The sequence below is a fragment of the Cheilinus undulatus genome, linkage group 10 (assembly GCF_018320785.1).
Source record: "Cheilinus undulatus linkage group 10, ASM1832078v1, whole genome shotgun sequence".
NCBI lineage: Eukaryota > Metazoa > Chordata > Actinopteri > Labriformes > Labridae > Cheilinus > Cheilinus undulatus.
In genome coordinates this window covers 4,906,070-4,921,768 of record NC_054874.1, presented here as the reverse complement: position 1 = coordinate 4,921,768, position 15,699 = coordinate 4,906,070, and the positions used below count along the sequence as shown (strand labels likewise).

At 40.3% G+C, this 15,699-nt stretch overlaps 1 protein-coding gene across 7 annotated transcripts in view; it reads right to left on the bottom strand.

The window, feature by feature from the left end:
• Positions 1–15,699, bottom strand: part of diaph2 (diaphanous-related formin 2) — a 728,830-nt gene that overhangs the window by 461,671 nt on the left and 251,460 nt on the right. For all 7 annotated transcript variants that reach the window (XM_041797008.1, XM_041797014.1, XM_041797011.1 and 4 more), the window contains 3 exons: positions 15,443–15,507; positions 12,570–12,674; positions 436–804 (listed from right to left, as the gene is read on the bottom strand). In XM_041797008.1, the coding sequence (XP_041652942.1) occupies positions 436–804; positions 12,570–12,674; positions 15,443–15,507 (539 nt within the window). The remainder of the gene's footprint in view (positions 1–435; positions 805–12,569; positions 12,675–15,442; positions 15,508–15,699) is intronic.

Here is a 15,699-nt window from a genome sequence, read left to right as displayed (position 1 = left end):
ACAGATTGCCATAAGAATCAAGCACTGAGAAATCACAATTTAATTGCTGTTTCGACACAAGCACTGGGGTGCAGAGGTGCTGAGCCATTATGCTGTTATTTGGGGAAAACACTCCCAAAAGAACCCAAAACGACAACAAACAGATCAACTTTAAGATGTGAATCGTCACCTGAAAATAATTGCTGAATCTTGTTTAGGACTTGTCTGCACTCTGTCTCAGAAAAACTAGCTGGTGAAACAGGAAGAGAGGGACGATATGACAGGACATGATATGATCAATACCGTATGATATTGAACATTTGCCTATGCAATCACTAGGCCGAAAACATCTCCCCAGGGTGACATTACAGTGTATGTCCATATTTTAAGCAGTCTATGTTGCAAATGAACAACACTAGCAGTGAAAAAACTCATAGATTTCTCAGATTAGCATACCTTGGTCCAGTTGACCCTCTTCATCACTGTTTCAGGCTTGTAAGTCTTCTTGGGCTCCAGTCCATAAGGCAGCTTGATAACAGGCAGTGAAGGAGGTGGAGGAGGGCCCCCTGGGCCCCCAAAGAAAGGTGGAGGGGGTGGGGGTCCAAAACCTGGAGGTGGAGGGGGAGGAGGAGGTCCTCCACCAGGGGGTGGAGGTGGTGGTGGCGGTGGTGGCATGCCTGCATGGCCAGGGGGAGGAGGAGGAGGTGGAGGTGGTGGAATGCCACCAGGTGGAGGTGGAGGAGGCGGAGGAGGAGGCGGAGCCCCTGTACCACCTGGAACTGGTGGTGGAGGTGGTGCTCCGGGTGCAGCTGGACCGGCTGCAATCTGCAAAAACAGAAAAGAAAAGTCAGCGGCGTCCTCTACATCTGATGCAAATGAGAGCCAAAGTGGAGGCTTTTGGTTTGCACCAGCCAAGAAGTAGTTTTTTTGCTCTATGAAGAAAAAAAAGTTTTACAGCCCGTAGGATTTTGGTGTATTAGTGATTTGCCTACAAACTTTGACAGTGGGCTAGAGTAACATGTATATTTGTCAATAACAGACAACCAGCTTATTAATGCAGCGCTCTCTGGGAAGGATTACCAGGTCCTGTGCGAGTGTTGCTTCCAAGTTCAGAGAACATGATAAGGTCATGAAGATTGCTGTTTTTCTGAATTTACAAGCCAAAAAATAGAGAATGTGTTAACATATTGGCAACATTATTGTGGATATGTTTGCCAAGTTAATCCTGCTGTGGACATAAAAAAGTAAGATTCAACTATTTGTTCTATTTCTTTTGCTGAGAAGAGTACTGTGCAACCTTTGCAGTCATATTTGTTTTTATTAAGACATCCATGCTTTTATTATTTAATAAGATAATGTCTGATTTAATAATAATTTTATGACGAATTTTTAACAGCAGAAAGAGAAGAATCAAATGCGTCTTTAAAAAATGTCGGCTATTGAAAAAGAAATGACTCTACAAATATTTTAGAATTTATTTTAAAATAATCAGGATATTTTGTCTTGGCATTACTCCAGTTTATCTATTTTACTTTTAATGTAATCATATTTATAATTAACATATGAGAAACTGTTTCCCTGGCTTTAATGAGCTGTGCACTGGCAAAAGCTAAAAGTACTCACTGATATTAAAGAAAACACTAAGCAAAATGTTGTCAAACCGATAATCTACTACTGTTTAAATGTACAAAAGATAAGAATGTTGCTTTCTCATCAAGTCTCTTTCGTGAAGCCTCACAATGGCAGGCTATTAAACGGTAGACAGGGAAGTAATTAGACCTGCGACTGATAAGGCAAAGTCTATCAGTCCTGTGACATGTCTGCACTATCACACATACACAGGAAGTCGCTGATAATGCCAACTGGGGGAAAAAAGAAATGCAAATACAAAAAATTACAGACATGCAAGATCAGACAGGCGTAGATTTATAAAGTTGATTAGATGTCGGCTCTTACCAAAAAAGCGCCTTTCCACTTCCTCTCCTCATTTCCAAAACCAATTCCCCACCAGGCGCGTCCCCAGCCACTTGATTGTGTGCGTTAACTGTGATTGGCTTCATATTTAAAGACATTAAGCTGTGTTTCATTACATAATGGCATCGGCGAATTGTTTATTAGGGGCCAAAATTAAAAAGGTGTTCTGCGAGGAGCTTCTCACACACATGGCCCTGAGCCTTTCAGAGAAGATCCTCGTCCAATCATCACATGTCTGTCAATCTGGAGCCCTCCGTGGCCCGTTTCCTCTTTAAGATTAATATGAGAGAATGGAAGCAAATTAGCGGCTAAATTAGAGCGCAGTTGTTTCTGTATGCAAGGGTCCACTGAGTCTTTATTTCTCCTTCCACCTCTCCGGCTGATTTATCCAATAGTAATAAGCCTGGTGTTTCACAGAACCCTTGGGAACCAAAACCACTGCCACTGGCTCCTTCGTCCTCAGATAACAAAATCACAAAGAGCCATAACAACTGTAAAATGCAAATTTGGTAACAACTGTGTCGAAGGGCTTTATTATGTTGGCAGTTTTATACTAAATCTACACAGTAAAGCATTAGACTTTGTGTTTTGCAGTTTGATAACTTTCCTCTTTCTGCTCCTTTTAATTTAAGATTTTATAGGGATATAAATTATTTAGTTTGGTCCATTGAAGGAAATAAATGCATTAAAAAAAAAAAGTCTTCCAGCCGTTCTTTAACATAACTATGCATGGCCAAATGTGAATCCTGAGAACACCAAGGGTCCACCCACCTTCACACAACCATGGTATAAAATCTACCTCTGTATTTTTATGACATAAATAGAGAATTTCAATACTAGTGCTTAATTTAGAGGCATTGACTGAACTGGGAAAGCATTTGCCAGATTACAAAGCACAATAAAAAAGCTACCACTTTTTAATTAACCACATTTAAACAACTTAAATGTAACGTCTAAGGTTAAATATCAAATTCCTTTAAATCGGAAGAATGGCAGTATCGAACATTCAACACCAGAAACTGGAAGCGTAACACCGGTTCTTTACATTGGATTTAAGAAACGATACATGAAAGTGGCGTGTAAGTTCAATCATCTAGCTTGTTTATAAAGTAGTTGTCTTTTATTGTTAAGTCCAAAACGCACTGGCACCATCTTAAGCGTGTCCAAATGCTCACCCCCATTATTTTATATGAAATAACCCCTACAGGTGGCAGCCAGACACGCATGGACGCGCCATGCTGTGGCACTTTACGCCACTGCTCGATCCCCGGCACCTCTGTTTGCAGCTGGCGGCGTGTTCTCCTGAGGACAGCTGTTTGTCCCTCTTGGTTGCTGTAGTAGCAGCTAGCTTTGAGGGCAAAGACAGAGAAATTTAAGCTCTGGTGTGTTTTGGGGCTTAAATGACCTCTTGTGGCCCACCTGCAGGACCAAAAAGGACTGATCTCTGCTCTTGATTCCCCTGCCACCTAATAAGCTGCTATTTCTTGTTAGTTTTTTACATAGTTTCTTTTAGTAGCTCTTTTGTATAGTACCCTGCTTGTATTTCTTTACAGCTTAAGGTAACTTATATTAAACATTTGAACTTAACTGTACACTGCTGGAGTACAAGTTTCTTACTTTTTACATTTCAGCATGTACAGAATGACAATGAATGAAACTTTGAACCTCGTAGTACCTTTGTGGCATACCGGGGGTCCATGGCCCAAACTTTGGAAAGCACTACTTATACAGGGCTATATTTTAGGGTCTGGGTCTAAACTAGCAGATAGCAAACAATACTACAGGAAGACTAATGCACTGGTCCTCGACCTGGGGTCTGGGGCCCCCTAGATGGGGACGAGGCTACATCTGATCTGAAGTGTTCAAAATTAGATGTGCACATATTAACTTCTTTAATTCACATATTAATTCTATTCTAATCACATCTTGTCTAAAGTAATAATGTCACAATTGAAGAATAGTTTCTTTAAAAAAAATTGTAAACGAACACTGTTTTAACATAAAAAACAACATGTTACTCAGTCTCCCAATCCTGTAATTAGCTTGTTTGAAAATAATTTTAAAAATGTGTTTATTTTGATATTTTGCTCTATATTCTCTTGTGTGGAGCCTGCAGGTACTTAGATATATTTATGGTCATTGCACCATGCAGAACAAAATATGTGCAACTTTATCAGAAATATGCAAGTAACAATAACGTTAATGTTAATCAAACATATCAACATGCACATTTTGATATTTTACAGCCTGGGTCACCAACTGGGAGTTCCTTTAGACATTTAAAGTAAATATTTAACAGCAAATATGCAGCAAGTCTTACTCTGATTTTGCTTCACCCCCTTCATGTAATGTTGCAGTCTTGTACTAGGGTTTTATTATAAATAAAATAATAAAAAAGCTTGATATTTTAAATGTTTTGTATTAGACAACATGTGTTGTTAAACATTGGAAATTTAATATTTTCAAAAAAGTGTTAATGCAGTCACGACGTGCAGAAATTCTAAAGTTTGTACCAACATAAAGGAGCAGGTAGAGATGAAATTTTGTGCATATTTATGTGTAAACTATTTTGTATTCTGTGCTCTAGACCCCAGGAAGAGTGGCTGCAGCCATGTGCCAATGCTAATGGGGATCCTAATAAATAATCGACAATACAAATTAAAGCCTTTAATAAGAATAGGAATGACATTTAAATGATTGTGTCTTATTCTTTCTTTTTCACCACTTTGATGGATCTACTAGCTGAAATGTGCATAAAATTAATTCATAAAAGCTGAAAAGTAAATACTGGTGAATTTTCTCAATGAATTTAGGCTGCAAACCTGGCTTTCACTGTTAGCATCATTGGGGATCTTTACTTGGAAAAGTTGGTGACCCCTGTTTTACAGCAAACAGGTTTTCTTTGATGAATTATATCTTCCATCAAAGGTCCTCTGCGTAAATATGTTCCTGTTGATTTCTATTAAGTATATAATCATGCATGTAATTAGATATTGTTTATTGCCAGCTTGTGAACCTGTTTTGATGCCTCTGCTTGGCAGAGCTCATCTGGAGACTCTGCTTAAAGTAGCAGTCAGGACTCACATGAAATACAACCCATCCAATTTGGATTCATAGTCTCCTGGAGTCAATGGGGAGGTCAGCATGGCAGGTAATTAACTCTGAACGCAATGTGATTAAATCTATGCCCCAATCTCATCTCTGATAGAGGAATTCAATCACAAAGTGTTTACTTATGAAAATTGCATCAGATGAGTAGGAAATGTGTGTGGTTAAAAAATAAACCCTATAGAGCTTACAGTAGATTTCAATTACTTTAAACAGAAGATTTATCTTTAAAGAGTTTTGAGTTCTCTTTTTTGTTCTGGATCGTTGATTTGAACAGGTAGAGTATACTTTATGGACAAAAGTATTTGGTCACCTGCCCATTACACCAGCAACGACTGTAAAAGCACTGTATTCAAGGAATATTTTGTGAGAATTTGTGCTGATTCATTCTGGTCAGGCACTGATGTTGGACAAGAAGGTCAGGCTCCATTCCAGTTTATCCCAAAGGTGCTCAGTGGGGTTGAGGTCAGGGCTTTGTGTGGGACAGTCAGTTTCTCCCATCAAACCATGTCTTTATAGTCCTGGCTTTGTGCACTCAGTTGCAGTCATGTTGGAATACAAAAGGGCCTTCCGGAAGCAGAGCATTGTCCTAAATGTCTGAAGTGTTGGTGACTTTTATGCACCATGTGCCTTTGCAGTCGTTGACCCCACTCAGCGATTTTATGTGGTCTTCCACTATGTGGCTGTTGTTCCTAAACGCTTCCACTTTATAACAGTATCACTTACAGTTGGCATCCATCACAGTTTTAGTATTTTCTATCCTATTAAGTTTTAGTCTAGTTTGAATCCATAAAAGTCCTCACATTTTAGTCTTTACTTTTAGTCCATGCATTTATTTTCTTGCCTGAATCTGATACCAAATCATGGTACTGTGTTCTCTGCACTCTGCCAAACCTGGGGTCCCTGCTTTCTACAGCTGAGTGGAAGAATAGATAAAGCTGCATTGTTCTTGACAGATTTACCCACAGTGGAGAAATATCACAGATTTTTAGTGTTCGTCGAAAACTACATTACATTTTAGACTAGTTTTAGTCATCCTGATGAAAACTAAACCTACTTTTTGTCAGTTATAGTCATCACAGACCTATTTCTGTTAGTCTTAGTCTAGTTTTTGTCATGGCAAAAAAGGCTGTCGATGAACATTTGTAGTGATAGTTTTAGTTGACGAAAATAATGCTGCCTCTGCAAGCTTTTTGCAACCCTCCTCCACCCCAGCTCCTCCTCTGGCTTAATCAATGTCATTCTGTTGTCACTGATACCTGCTGTGCTCTTGGTTTATTGCTGCTTCTATCCCTGCCTCAGGCTTTACTTGTAGGCGAGGATGAGCAGGAACATGTGCTGTTCTTTCCTGATGCTTTCAATGCAACTCCAAATAAAGAGAAAATTCAAAAACAGGAAATTGTGTGGTTCTGACTGCATGGCAAGGTGTTTGATTTTGCACACCTGTAGCATTAGGTCTAATTGAAACATCTGGATTAAATGATTAACAGCTGTGGCCAAACACTTTTGTCCGTATGGGGTACAAGTAGAGAGTCAAACCAGCACAGATCTCTAATAACTTGATTAAGTGTGTTAATTTGAGACTTTCCTCTTGCATATAAAGAAAAGAAGCATCTCAAAGAGAACCTGATTTTACATGAGAGGAGAGCACAGTACCTTTTGATATTTATGTATAACATGGAGTGGGACATGCATGCAGAGAGAACAGACATTACAAAATCAGTCACTGAATCTGTCATTTAGAGAAAAAGATTTGAGGCAGCACAATGTAAAATGTTTGCTACACAGCTTTGATTTGATGATTATCAAATGTGAGATTATGTAAAGGGCCACACATGCAGCGAGGACACCCACCTTTGCTTCATATTCCCTGATGAGAGTCTGAGCCTCTTTGAGGTTGTCTTTTTCAATAGTTAACTGTGCAGATACAACACACACACAACACACACAATGGAAACACACACACACACACGTCACAAAAGAGGGCAACAAAGAGGCACAAATGGGGATGTGTTAGATAGACGGAGAAGAAGGAGAACACTAGTACAAGAGAACAGGTACTCAGAAAAAAAAAAAAAACACAAAGAAAAAAGAGGCCGGCAGGGGAAAGAGGACGTCCCTTATACAGTTAATGACAGTGGAAGCAAAATGTTATATTCCCATTTTGTCTGAATGAGCTATTTGATGTGCAAAAGGCAGAGTGTACTGTACTTTTAAACCTAAAACAAGATGTAATCTATCTTCAAAAGAGCATCAGAGTAGAGCACTGACTGCAGCATGAAAGGAACAAGGCTCTGCAACACTGACAGTTGGTGCACCTTGCAAACCTTTCTTCTACTTTCCTTTTTTTTTGGCATTGCAAAATACATTTCAACTTAACACTCTCAGATGTGTGATGGGCATTGATTTCACACTGCAGTCTTTGTTTCAGAAATGTACCAATTTTGCTTTGATATTTCTCTCTTTGCGACCTTGCCAGGAGAAAAAAAAGATGGGAGCATATTCCACAGTCACAGAAATGTTATATTTTTAGGGAAGTAATTCCTACAGAGCTCCTCTTGCTATAGACTGTGGAGAACTAAATATTTAATGTGTATAATGGAAAAGGGAGATGGAAACTTTTAGTTGGATGGGTTTCAAAGAACGTTCTTTCTGCAGAAATTCCAGAAAATGGAAGTAAAGTGCAATATTTAAAGCAAAGAGAAGTTTTATTTTATCTTTCATCCTTGGGGATTAAAAGTCGGAGGCTCTGAGAAATCTCAGTTCCAGAGCGAGCAAGAGATATTTTCAGCAGGTACAGTATAGTGCCATGCTTTTCCGTTCTGATGCATACAGCATTCAGATATGTGTGAAAGATTTAAACAGTACATTTTTGCCTCTATGTCTATTGTAAGCTGCACTGTCATTATCCGTAAAGTCAAACTCTGTAATCATCCAGGGCGGATGGTAGCCTGGCAGTAAAAGAGAGAGAAAATGGTCCAGTACTCCTCTAGCCTCTCTTGGGGCACAGCTGGGTCAGCTACTACACCGCCAGGTTGTTAAAACCTATTAATGGGATGGCGCAGAGTACTCCAGTGTACCACTGCAGTGCTACATTATTCATCACATCCACAGCCGATTCAATGAGAAGCTTCCTTTTTTCACCTTGAGTGCTTGCATGCAAAGTTTTCAGGGAAGAGTGGATGATTTCCTCTTGTTATGAATTGTGTCCTGTGTTGATGTTTACAAGCTCCACTCAATTCAATTGAGGGGTAATCAAACAGACACATCAAACAGGCTAGCTTGTTACAATGGCAAAGTTCTCCTCGAAAAGACTCATTAAATGTGTTTCTTCACAAACAATGTGAAGGGAAGCGACTCAGGCGTGCACATGTTTTCATATCGGGGAGATAAAAGGTGAGGGTAAGCTCTCACTTCATTTATATTCGGCTAAATGGCAGCGATAGCGCAGCGGCTTTGATGGACAAACTGACTGCATGTCCGCGCAGCGATTTAAAGGGTCGGTGCTCTCACAGTTAATGGCTTTCTACAGCACTGTGTCAAATGTGGATTAGGTATAAAAAAAATAAAAAAAATCAGACACTTTTTCTCCTTTTTCTTCCAGGAGAATCAGGACGGAATCTGTCTGAGGGGGAAAACACCGCTGTGTTGATAGGGGTGTGAACTGTGTCTGAACACAAGCAAGATGGACAATGATTGATTCATTTTTTCCATAGGTTATTAGTTCATATTCACAGCAAAGGTATACTGAACTACCTTAAAGCAACAATATGCTGGAATAGTCTGGTGAGCTTTCACACCAACTAAAGGCCTCTGAATGCTGTTGCATTGTCTTAAAACAGGCTAACGCTGTTGCTCTACCTTCTTAACCCAGGTCTCAGTGTGCAATTTCTAGCCGACCCTTCAACAGTCATGATGAAACGTCACCTCACACCTTTATGTTTCATCCTTTATGACCTTCCACTGAAGGCAAAAAATTAAATATAATAAAATTGTTCTCAATTTGCTAAAAGTCTAACCTTGCAAAGCAGATGGATTTGCTTCCATCCGTCCTCAAATGCACAGTCATACAACCCTACATACACATGCAAAGCATGTCAAGCAAACACAACGAGCAGCTAGGTAATAACAAATGTTCCACTGGTTAAGAGATGAGAGTTCCAGCTCTTTTTAGTCAGCTGGATCTATTGGTTTAACACAGTAGGAAGATTCGTTCAGTCTCTAAAAGGCTCTTCATTTGGCTTTCACAAACCAGCTATAATTAGCTATGTTTTGACCTCTGGCAGAAATTTTCACCCATATTCCCTGTAATTAAACCAAACCATGGATTTCCTAGAAATAGACTAATTTGCTAACCTGACACGCTGGATGAAAACCTTCAATACTAAGCATTTTGGGAAGGGCAGAGGATTTGAAAAAAACTGGGAGTGTAATTGGATGAACGTTCTGTCTGTCACATCTTTACGGGCCAATCAGAGTAACAAAACACGTGATGTAGCTGCGACTGAGGTGCACGTGTGCAGCTACTGAGGAATAACGGGAACCATGGCGACTGTAGACATGTCAGTACACGACTTTTGTCGTTTTTGAAAAGAAAACAACTCAGTGCTGTTCTTTGTTTGTCTTTCAATGAAGAAATGTCATCAAGTTATGATAAAACTGGCGCTTTAGCAGCATCCACGCTAATCTCTTCCCCCCTAATTGCACCGGTCTCTTGTACCGCCCCTTGTCGCTGATTGGTCCTGTCACTTTCTAACCGGGCCCAAACGGTTCAGATGGGAGCTTTGCAAGATGGATTCGCCGGTGAGAAACATGGAAACAGGCGTATCCATCTGCTTTGCAAGGTTACTAATTTGCATCATGTTAGGGAAAAAATGAATGTTTTACCACAGAGCTGTGGGGTGTGTCCATGGTAACAGTATGGAGTAAAGATCATCTATTTATGCTTAGGTGTACTTAGGTAGGCCTATTTCCTGCTGGTTTATTCCTTATAGTCTGGGAAAGTCATGTCAGGTATGCGTGTTGGTTTCATGGAGATTAAGAGTGCCATCTGACAGCTCAGCAAGAAAAAAAAAACGCCCCTAAGTCGAAGATTATGCTTGCGGCTCTGACCTCACTGTGCAAGTGTGCATAGTCATACAACAGAAATATCAAACATGCTAGAAATTCATCGTCGGGCCACAGTTGGTCATTGAGTCCCTGCATGTCAAACTATGCGTGCTCAGGCTGAAAGTTTGCATGACTTCCAAGTGAGTTATGTAACTCAAAATTAATGTCAGAACCAGCTGAGAATCACAAAGTGTACACCTGTCAATGCACAGCTTTAGACAGCGTGCACTGAAAAAAGAGGGTGGTGAAGCTCGCAAGGGTGTGAGGAGCAGAGCTAAGGTTCAGTCATACTACAGAATTTCAAACAGCTATAACACTGCAAGCATCTGGAGCCTGTTGTTAGCAAACTATTGCATGTGGAGCATGTGTATGTGTATTCAGCTGTTGCCATGGTTTCTGTAATCCAAGGCTAAATGACTCCCGGAGAGGGCAATTTTTATTGCATGCTGATTTCTGATAAATTTGTAAGGTTCCAGACTTTTAGAGCTAACTTGAAGATCATCATGGACATTTTTTGGTGCAATATTTATTTACTTATTTGTCTACAAACCTGGGTGAAATTACTTTCTGCATCTAAAAAGCTACTAAACGTGTGACAACGCTGACACACATAATACAGACAAATGCCATGTTGCAATCTGCCATGCATTTCATTTGCCATCGTTTTATTGCTTTGCAGATTCTCTCTCTTTTCTCTTCCTGGGTTCTTCTCCATCTTTTAGCCACTGTATTAGACATTGCCTAGACAGGCTAACAAGCTATTTTTAAGCTGAAGGATGATATGTAAACTAGTACTAAAAAGCTGCTTCATATGAGCTGACTGACAAAGTTACACAGTGCTGAAAGCAGCACCAGGGTGCTCTGTGGAAATAGGGTAGTTCCACTCTCCTTACATTATTAGAATGACTATTTTAGGATGAAAAAAGTTGCATATTGTTGCTTTAAGAAAAGGCCCAATCATGCATACTTTACCTCATGTAAAGCATGCTGCTAAGGAGACGTAATAACATCCTTATGGCCACGTTTATGCAGGTTTGTGCCAAAGAAATTACACATTATCCTTTTGAGGTTAATGTCTGCTGATGTGAAGCTCTCAAACAGTCACAGCTCTTTGAAGGAGCATTCAGGCAAACAGAGGAAGAGAGGGCTTGACTCTCCAGGGCTCCTCTGCACGGCTCTACCTGTTAATGCACTGCAGTCAGTCAGTCTTCAAAAGACAGAGGCCTGTCAGGGGAGGGCGAGGGGGAAGGTGTGTTATGGGGAAGAAAACACTTGGAAACACAACATAAAAAGCTCCAACAAGGGAAAGAGGGCATGCTAAGGTAACACAGCCTGATGCATTCAGCTCTGACAGAAGGTGGAAGAAGGAGAGAGCGAGGGGGAGAAAAAGGGCGAGGAAGCAAAGCAGGTGGAGAGCACATTCGGAGTCTTATGGTCTCATTAAAACAGGCAGGTAGTCTGTGGAAGATGAGTGATGAAGTAGTTTGGGTACAAATGCGTATAAAAAAAAAGGTGACGCAGCACTCAAGCATATAAAATGAAGGGGTGAGAGCGGTACACACACCCGCTTTGAAAGAGAATAACTGTGACTGCAGCCGGGACAACAGCCAAAAGCTTTGCCACAACACAGCGTTTGTTGTGGATCTGAAAATCACGGCAAAGGAGCAAAATGTTACGACTGAATTTCCTAGCAGTGATGCAGGTGTGGCTTTTACAGACGGGGAGAGCAACCGGAGACGAATGTTTGAATGAAAAAGGCAATCTTCAGTATTTATGTAGCCGTACCATCTTTCAACTCTGCTTTATATTAAATTCTCTTAGCAGAGAGGCATACTGCCCTTTTGTCTCAAGACAGTACTAAAGTGTTTGAAATTGGGTTAAGGGGGGAAATAGCAGTCATTTTCTATGCTGAAAATGGAGGGTTTAGCCTGGGAAGGAATGACGTGAAGGCCAGGAGAGGAAAGGCAATCCATCTCTGTGATGATAGAATTACATAGGAAAAGCTTCAATAGAGCAATTCACACATAAAAAGAGCTACAACTTAAGGAAGGAGATTGACCCTTTATTAAATCAAATGCTCCTGCATGGATAATAACTCCCACTTACAGCCGCACCACATCTATAAGTGGGTTTGAAAGGTATCCTTCTGACCAAATCAGCCCTTTTTCCGAATGCTGCCGCTACTTCCTGCTACTTTGATCTCAAAGTGAACTTTTTCATTCTGTGTAAGATTGTACCAGATGTTTTTCACTTCAAAAACAGATTAAAAGGGCTTCTTGTCATGTTTTTTCAACCGTCTCTTTTTTCCACAGTTTTTTGGAAACCATACAATGTGAAAGATCTCCGGGGGAATGTAACACTGTTTTGCAGAGTGGTGGGATTTCTCTTTGTGGATTTACCTGGGACTCCAGGGCCTGGATCTTCCCCTCCAGCTCTTTGATTCTCTCTTCCTTCTTTTGAGATTCAGCCTGGGCCTCCTGCCGTGCACTGAACTCCTCATCAAACTGAAAGAAAAAGAGGCACGAGCATGTCTGTGTGCACATAACAAATATGTGTACAAAGACGTAAACAAACACACACTCAGGATGGTGAGCAGCAACGCGTCTCGGGAGAACGGCCACGGGGCACATCAACAGACACCAAAAACACGCCGCCGTCTTACACTCTGACCAATTTCTATTCATAGCTCATATGGCCCTAGAGGCCTGTTGTCCTTTGTCTTTGTTTCAGGCCTTGCTTTCATGTATGCTGATGGATCTAACCTTTGGAGAAACCAAGCCCTGTCGCTACAATGACTTCACCGTCCCAGCAGGGAGCGTGGTGTGCTGGTGGGACAAGACTCTTAAGGAAAAAACATCCTGGACCCCCTTCATGTGCCAGACAGAGGCAGTGACGCAAGAAGATGCATTTAAATATCATGCATAGCTAGCTTCAGGCAAAGTTTTACAGTAAAGAGCAGATACTCTACAACTCCAGCTCCAAAAAAGTTGGGGCGCTGTGGAATATGTAAAACAGAATGCAATGATTGTCAAATCACATAAACCCATACTTTATTCATGCTAGATCAATGTTACTCAACCCTGCTCAACCAAAGAGCCAAGTTGTTGGAAAATACCTTTGCATGAGCCATAATCTAAGTGCAGAAAGGTGGCAAAAATGGGTTTAAGTGGGAATAAAAATAAGTTAGAGGTTGCAAAAAAGGCAAAAAGTGGCAAAAATGGGTGAGAAGTGATAAAAAATGAGTAAAAAGTGGCAAAAATAATCAAAAAGCAACAAAAACATGACAAAAAATGAGTGAAAAGTGACTAAAAACAGGCAAAATGTAGCAAAAACGATGGGAAAAATTGGGGGAAAGGCAGCTTAAATGGGTAAGAAGTGGCAACAAAAAAAATGCAAAAAATAATAAAAAAGGGGAAAAAATTGCAAAAAGCATGATAAAAGAGGCAAGAACTGGTGAAAAATGGCAAAAACGGGATAAAAGTGGCAAAAAGTGGCAAAAAGAAGTGGCTAAAATGGGCTTTAAGCAGTAAAAAATGATTAAAAGAGACAAAATTTTCAAATAAAGGCAATAGAAATATACTGACAAAAATGATTGCTTGACAGTTAAAGCCAGTTGTATAACTGTGGGAAACAAACGGATTAATGTGACTTGCAATTGATAATTTCTGAGGTCAAAGTTTCCCTTTTTTATGTTTTTCTTGGGGAATAATATTTCAAATGAAGACAAAAAAGAGCCACAAACCATCACAAAAGAGCCACGTGTTGAGTTTCACTGCACTCGAGCATATTAGAGACATTTTATCATTTCAGGAAAAATACTCACTTGTTTTGAATTTAATGGCAGCAATGCATCTCTAAAGAGTAGGAACAGGTGAACAAAAGGCTTGAAAAGTAGGTGGAAGAGAATTTTGCAACTAATTAGGTTAACTGGCAACAGGTCAGTAATATGACTGGGTATAAAAGGAGCATTTTAGAGAGGCAGAGTCTCTCAGAGGTAGGGAGAGATTCACCAATCTAAAAATTGTGGAACAATCTCAGGATAATGTTCCTAAATGTAAAATTGCAAAGACTTTAAACTATTTGACCATCTAGAATCCATACTATCATCAAAAGTTTCAGAAATTCTAGAGAAATCTCTGTGAACACAGGACAAGGTTTAAGGCCAGTATTGGATCCATGTGTTCTTCAGGCCCTCAGGCGGAGCTGCATTAAAAACAGGCATCATTCTGAACTGTATATCACTGCATGAGCTCACTTCCAGAAATCACTGTCTGTCAACACAGTTGGCCGTGCCATCCACAAATGTAAGTTAAAGCTTGATGATGCAAAGAAGAAGCCATATGTGGGCAGGATCCAGAAACGGCGTTGTCGTCTCTGCGCCAAAGCTCATTTAAAATGGACTAAGGCAAAATGGAAAACTGTTCTGTGGTCAGATTAATCAAAAGTTTGATCTAAAGCCTGCATCTCTGATGGTATGGGGTTGCATTAGTGCCTATGGCGTGGACAGCTTGCATGACAATAACAATGCTAAAACACATCCATCACAACAGCATGGCTTCACAATAGAAGAGTCTGGGTGCTGAACTTGCCTTAGTCCAGACCTTTCAATCATTGGAAAACATTTGGAGCATCATAAAACTAAAAAAATCCTGCAAAGAAAACTCAGGCTGAGCGGCTTGAACCCCACATCAGACGAGAATGAGACAACATTCCTCTCCCAAAAATCCATCAACCTGTCTCCTCGCTGGCAGACGTTTACTAACTGATGTTAGATGGAGAGGGGATGCTACACAATGCTAAACATGGCCATGTCCATACTTTTATGAGATGCTGCCATCAAATTCAAAATGAGCTAACAGTTTTAATGAAATGGTAAAATGTCTCAGCTTCAACATCAACACTTTAACATGTTGTTCATGTTCTATTTGGAATAAAATATGGGTTTATGAACTAAAAAATAAAGTAAGTAATACATTACGTTCTTAGAGTTAAAAGAAAATAAGAGCTAAGAAGAGAAATTCCCATCTAAGATGCCCAAAAAGAGCCATCACATAAGTTAACTCTGCCCTGGCCCTGAGCACAAATAAGTATACATCAGAACATCGGCATTGATTCTTGTAATGCTGATACGGATCATGTAGCGTCACAGCCAGTTATTGATCAGGGCATGGAAAATCAATAGCTTGTCTGGGAGCTCAGAGGGAGAAAAAACTTTCCTGATGGGAGTCGGCCAACCAAAGGAGGGGGCTGCTGAGAGTGATTTATGTCTCACCTTTTTGGAGTACTCTGCTGCCTTCTGCTCGCTCTCCTCAACTTTGGCTTTGTCCACACACTGATCTGTAGGACGAGACAGAGAAAGAGATAGTTCTAAAGCTGGGGCTGGGTGGGATGTGCTGCACTGGCTTGTGTGAGACTCACTATTGCACCTACATGTCTGGATGATTTTTTTTTTTTTTCAGGCATTTTAGAGAGAAGTTTGTGCTGCAAGTTAGATGTCAACAACTGAAGAAGAGGAAGCTTAAAGGTGTG